The 6658-nt window shown below is 46.4% G+C and overlaps 1 protein-coding gene across 1 annotated transcript in view; it reads left to right on the forward strand.

Annotated features, from left to right (window-relative positions):
- LOC102677969 (SH3 and multiple ankyrin repeat domains protein 1) overlaps positions 1 to 6658 on the forward strand; it is a 37570-nt gene that overhangs the window by 21345 nt on the left and 9567 nt on the right. Inside the window, exons 2-6 of the mRNA XM_031508892.1 lie at positions 488 to 613; positions 3602 to 3782; positions 3943 to 4262; positions 4520 to 4784; positions 6526 to 6652. Of these exons, the coding sequence (XP_031364752.1) occupies positions 488 to 613; positions 3602 to 3782; positions 3943 to 4262; positions 4520 to 4784; positions 6526 to 6652 (1019 nt within the window). The remainder of the gene's footprint in view (positions 1 to 487; positions 614 to 3601; positions 3783 to 3942; positions 4263 to 4519; positions 4785 to 6525; positions 6653 to 6658) is intronic.

The following is a 6658-nucleotide window of genomic DNA, read 5'->3' on the forward strand; positions in this document are numbered from 1 at the left end:
ATGGAGAGTTGACACGTTCGAGGAGCTTTGGCCTTGAGTCGTTGCAAAATCGTCCGCGAACAGGAGTATTATATAAATTCGAAACGAGAGAGAGAGGAAGGTGAGAATATCGGTGGAGAGAAGGATAAAACGATTTCTTTTCGATGAAATATTATTATTATTATTATTATTATTATTATTATTATTATTATTATTATTCTCGAGGCGTTGAGAATTCTTCTCCTCCTCCCTCGAGAAGAGATAGGTAGGCTTGAGCTTCCCTTGTATTGGCGAGCTCCAATCGATTCGAAGGAAAGGGGGAAAGCTATGGAAGTAAGTTTCGAATCCGGTTTCGAAACCAACCCCCTCCTCCTCCATTCCCTCTGTATATATCTCACCCTGTTGTTGCATGAGAGTAGCGTATATAGTAGAACGGGGGTGGCGGGCGGCGGCTGCCGATCCACCGCACAATTTTTTCCATTGATCCAGATTCTGCGATCGTTTGCAGGAGCTGAAGGAGAGCTTCAATTACGGTTTGTTCTGCCCACCCGTGAATGGGAAAGCCGGGAAATTCTTGGACGAGGAACGTCGCCTCGGCGACTATCCGTTCAACGGGCCCGTCGGATACTTGGAGGTAAGTACGAGATATCCTCTCTTTACTTCGATCAACAAAGATTTCCAACGACGGAGGAAATCCCTCCCCTTAATGGGTCGATACGAATTTTCATTTTCCCTGACCTCGCCACTGTCGAGGAGGGATGATAAGCGGGAGAGGGAGGCGAAGGTTTAAACGAGGCTGGCTACGAGGAGGGAGGCATTGACGCGGGCGAAAAGGTTGCCTCAAAGGGAAGAAAGGGGAAGGGGGACGCGCGACTCTTCAATATCGAGGAGTTTGCTCGAGAACTCTCTTTATCCCTCCCTCCTTTTTTGCGCGACGCGCGGGTCAAGGAGGGTCCGCGTGGCTATTTTTTTCCGAGCGCTTACTTTTCCCCCACCACCTCTCCTTCCGCCTAAGAGCGCCAGCCGAGGATCCACGGCGAGAAAGTGAACGAAGTGGAATAAAGAAAAAAGGGGAGGGGGGGAGTGTGGAGTTTGTGGAACGGGGGAAAATGAAAACTGCAGAAGGGAATGGTGGGATTTCCAAGAGGATCTCGATGGATAAGGATGTCGCGTCAGGAGATTTTTCGTGGAGGGAAGTCGATGCACGAGGGACGATGACTGTTGAAACCTGGGGATCCGGGAAAAACAAATAATCCCTCGGTCGGTTAACGAGATCTGGATCTTGCCCGCGGTTTTCTTGCGTAACCGGATCTAGTGCTCATCTCGGTGTTGGCGTTCCTCTTCTTTTTCTTCTTCTTCCTCTTTTTCTTCCTCCTCCTCCTCCTCCTCCTCCTCCTCTTCTTGCGTTCTTGATCTCCGTTGACGCGATCGGGTTCAGTGTCGATGGCACGGTCTCGCCACGGGGATTCACTTTCTAGGATAAGTTGAGTCGCATCGCAAACTCTTCCATCTTGGAGATTTCCGATTTCTCTTCGTTTCGTTCCGCGATGGATACACGTCGTGATCGAGGAGGAAATTGGCAATGGTATGTGTGTGACGCGTGCATTCGTCGAGGAAGGGAGCGCATCTACTATCATCCCTGCTACTTTGATCGTTGCATAATTAATCGGCCTCCTCTATCCGACGTTAATTAAACGGTGAGAGTTTTTTTTTTCGCCGCGCGAAAGAGATGGCCTCGAGATTTTTTCCCTTTTCTCTTTCCAAGGGGCACGGCCTTGAGCCACTCGCGGCTCAATTTTCACCTCTACCGTTTCGCGAAATATTTCAACGTCGAGCCGGATGATGTAGATAAAGTGGGAACGTTCGAAGACGGTGTGCACGGTGTGTACGCAACGCTTGTTTCACTTTTCTTTTTCTTTCTTTTTTTTTCCTTTTTTTTCCCTTGTTCTTTCGTCCGGAGTCGCGGCCAATATCGCGGCCGGTGCACTCGGAACGCGGATAGAAATAAATAAAACGCGAGGTTGGACGGGGAGCCATAGATCACGCGGTATTCGGTACCGTCGCTATTCGCCACGCCGCCTACCTTTTTTCCTTATCTCGAACACGCGCACGCGCACACGGAGCTCCGTCGATCGAGCCGACTCGTCGCGCCTCCTACCCGACTTTTACGTAATTTTCGCTTCCTCGAGAAACGATTCGATTTCGATCCGTTTACGAACGAACCACGCTGTTTCAGATTTCTCGATACTTCGGGAAGCAAGGCAATTAACGAGAAGTCCTTCTTCAAACGAACTCCTCGCCAAAGCGACCGATTACACGCTATTATCGAGCTGAGAAGCAAAACGTGATTAAACGCACGCTGCGAAAATCGCCCGTCGCGATGATGAGAACCGTTGCCTTCGTAATAACGTGATCGGGCGAGCGACGGTTCGAGTCACGGAGCCATCCACGGTTCTTCTTCCATCGCGCGGAAAAGAGGAAGGATACGCGTCCCGTGATGCCCCTCTCTCAACACCACCGTTAAGCCGAGAGTATTACCGAGATCACCTTGGTATCCGACGATTCTCTTTGCTCGCCAAGAGTCAGAGTTCGCATCGCGTCGTCGGGCTTCTCTCGTGCGCGGGGGAACGAGTTAACGACCGACCGACCGAGTTGCGTAAAAAGAGCGAGGTGTTGGTCACGGCCGATAAGGGACGAGAAATCTTTCGTCCTGTCTCTAATTTACATCGCGACTTCGGATCCCGTGGATAATCATAATTGGTGGTAACGGTAGTCATTAGCGCAGGCGATATTGCCTATCCGTCGGTAATCTAACGCTTCGAACCACGACGCCTCCGATAATTATAAAGAAGATGTAACGCCACCGGGAAACGACACGGCGAATCCCTCATTAAACCGGGATAATTTTATATATATATATATATATATATATACACGTTTTGCCCTTCTATACAGTATGTTTCTCGTGGGTCGGTGGGTCGGTGAGTCGGGGGAAAAATGAGCTTCTCTTCTCTTCCCATCGGACTCTCTATTAGGTGGGTGTGCAGGAAGGGTTAGACTCGTGGCATTTCACGAGACTTCGTATCGAAACGCCCACTTCGAAAATAAATGGAGAGTGTGTACGCTGTACTCTGCGATTTTTTTTTCTTTTTTTTTTCTTTTTTTGCGTATACAACGTTTCACGTGACATTAAATCTTGATTTACGTCAAGCGTTTCCCTCCGTGGCGAAAAATAAATTTTCAGATAAAAGTTGAACGATTTCGGGAGAGGCGTATATAAATGTTGGTATATTTTCTCTTGGAGGAAGGGAATCTTTTTTTTTTCTTAAATACTTTTTCATAGGAAATATCAATTCAATCTTATTTAATTCTAATCATGGGAATCTAATATATATATATCGCTCTTTATACTTACACTCGCCTTTTTTTAAAAATCTTCGAATAAAAATATTCAAAACGTGTAAAGTAATATAGAAAAATTCATACATGCGACTTATATAAATGCCACGTGTAAATGGGAAGGAGGTCAGGTATTCCACACCTGTGTTCTATCGTATCTCTATCGTCCGTAATGTCACGATGATCAAAGAGCCTACGCCACGATCCCATTTTTAATTCGCAGCTCAAGTACAAAAGACGGGTCTACAAGATGCTGCACCTGGATGAAAAACAGTTGAAGGCGATGCACACGAGGACGAATTTGCGAAGGTTGCTCGAGTACGTGGCAAACAGCCAGGTCGAGAAGATCGCCAAGATGTGCAGCAAGGGTCTGGATCCTAATTTCCACTGCCAGGAAACTGGAGGTAAAAAAAAAAAATTTTTTACTTATCTTTCTCAAAAAAAAAAAAAAAAAATTTATCTCATTTACACAAAATTTTTTCACGGATTTAACCCTTTCCCTATCTGTTGAGAATCGTACGATTCTGATTAGAATACAACGAAGACATAATAAATCGTTCGCAGAGACTCCCCTCACCTTGGCCACCACGTTGAAGAAACCCTCGAAGGTGATAATAGCCCTGGTGAACGGTGGCGCGTTGCTGGATTATCGAACGAAGGAGGGCCTGACGGCGATGCATCGCGCCGTCGAGCGGAACAGTTTGGAAGCTGTGAAGACGTTGCTCGAGCTCGGCGCAAGCCCCAATTATAAAGACACGAAGGGGCTGACGCCGCTCTACTACAGCGTCATCTACAAAACCGATCCGATGCTGTGCGAAACGCTGCTCCACGACCACGCGACGATAGGCGCCCAGGATTTGCAGGGATGGCAGGAAGTGCATCAGGTCTCGCTTTTCACCTTTTCACCCTCCTCTCTCTCTCTTTCTTTTTTCCAATAACTCAGACTAACGCGTCTGCACCCTCCCCTTGTTCGAAAAAAAGAGGGGATTAAGGAAAAGGAGGAGGTTTGAAGGACAGAGAGAGAGAGAGAGAGAGAGAGAGAGATAGGGTTTGCGCGGTTTTATAATTATAATCGCACATCCGCACTTCGATAATCGATAACGCGATAACCTTCCCCCCCCCCCTCCTCGCGTGTTCGCAGGCCTGCCGCAACAACTTGGTCCAACACCTGGATCACTTGCTTTTTTACGGTGCCGACATGAACGCGCGTAACGCGTCCGGCAACACGCCGTTGCACGTTTGCGCTGTGAACAACACGGACTCGTCGTGCATACGCCAGTTACTGTTCAGAGGCGCGCAGAAGGACAGCCTGAATTACGCGAACCAGACGCCCTACCAGGTGGCGGTGATCGCTGGAAACATGGAGCTGGCCGAGGTCATTAAGAATTATCAGCCGGAAGAAGTTGGTGAGTTGACGAGGGGGCGAGATTATCAACGAGATGAGATGATAGGTGAAGGAGAAATTGACTGAGCGCGAGTTTCCTTTTTTTTTCACGAGAAAAGAAAAAGAATTGACCTCTCGCGATCGTGGATGGATGGATACACTTTTTTTTTTTTTTTCTTCTTTCGTGTCTCGAGCATCGCTTCCCCCGATCGTTCGAGTCCAATCCGATTAGATAGCGTTTAGGCGACGATCGATTTTCCCGGGAAATTGGCGAGGAGAAAAAAATAAGTGTAAAGGGAGATCGATAAAGACGATATCGTTGGTACCGATCGGTAACGGGCCCGAGACGGAATCGGCGAGACGAATGGTTTCGCGGCGAAGGTTAAGAGATGGCACGAGGAACGCGTTATATCCGATGAAACGATAACTTGGATCGTTTAGAAAAATTTTTAAATATATATATATATAGAGCACGTCACGAATCTTAACATTGGCATGTGCATGTGTAACATCGAATTGTATAGAATGCTTCTTTCTTTCTTTCTTTCTTTTTTTTTTTTTCTCTCCTTCTCTTTCCTTCTCTGTCTTTCCAACAAGACAACACGCTTCAGCGCTTGCTAGTTAACGTAGCGAGGAGTAGATAGTATATAATCGTAGATTATAGTCCAAATATGGTGTAAATATATAATATACGAAAGATATATATATTTACGTATATACGTATAATCTATATGTAATTGTGCGTGTTTCTGTGTCTCTGTGCTGTATGACAAAAGTACCGTAAAATTGTAACAATTGTCTGATGGGATCTTTGGTGGTGATGGTCTTGTAAGACGTCGAGCATCGAGCATTTGTATACTTATATGATACATACATATATATATATATATATAAAACGACTAAAGTTTGATCGCTTTTGAGTAACTAATACTAACGATGCCGCCCGATATATCTCGATCTCGTCGACGACTTTGCTGCTCACGGATTTCCCTTCGAAAACCTCGATCGATAAACATCGATTAAAAATGAAAGAAAAAAAAAAAAGAGCATGACAAAAATCCGTCAGCATCGAAGTGGCGGGACAAGTTGACCAGTAATATTTGGTAGTTACCTTACTTTGTGTGTAACGCGTGATCGACTCGGCCCGTTGAAATATCTCTCGACGCGCGCACAAATGAAAATAAAAGAGCGCGAGGAAGAAGAGAAATTCAAAGGTCCGTTCGAAGGTGAACTCGATCACCCGAAAAAAGCGGCGAAATTGAACGACGCGGTTTTTAATCACTTTTCTCGCCTGTCAACAATCACTGTATCATTGTATCGTGCAAAACGGATACAATATACAACAACATATCCCGTGGAATGCGTGACTGCTGCGTGTGCTTCTCACCGCTTTCTTGTATAACTAACCACGTTTTATTATAACGCCGTTCGATCGTCGAGTTTAACAATTTGTTAACAATACGCGTGCGTGTATGCGTGTATGCGTGCCTAAATCCGCCAGCTTGTAACGACGAAAACGAGAAAGAGAGAGAGAGAGAGAGAGTGAGCAACGAGCAGTGAGCGAGAGCAAACTTTTTTTTGGCAAAAATTCACTATTCGAAATCTCACATATACATATACACGCGCACACATTTCGAATACTCGCGAGCTGTTATACGAATAGGGAAAGAAAGAAAACGAACACACGCGTTGGGAGAGCGGCGTCTAATTGTAAGGCTAAGTAATCCTTTCTTTACTTAACCTTGCAACCCTCGATTTTCCAGTACCGTTTAAAGGGCCGCCACGCTACAACCCGAAACGGCGCTCGGTGGCGTTCGGAGGCACGATGACCACTAGCTGCTCGGCCAGCAACCTGGGCACCCTGACCAGGATACCGTCCGCTGAACAACAGCAACA

The sequence above is a fragment of the Apis dorsata genome, unplaced genomic scaffold, assembly GCF_000469605.1.
Source record: "Apis dorsata unplaced genomic scaffold, Apis dorsata 1.3 scaffold_111, whole genome shotgun sequence".
Taxonomy (NCBI): Eukaryota; Metazoa; Arthropoda; class Insecta; order Hymenoptera; family Apidae; genus Apis; species Apis dorsata.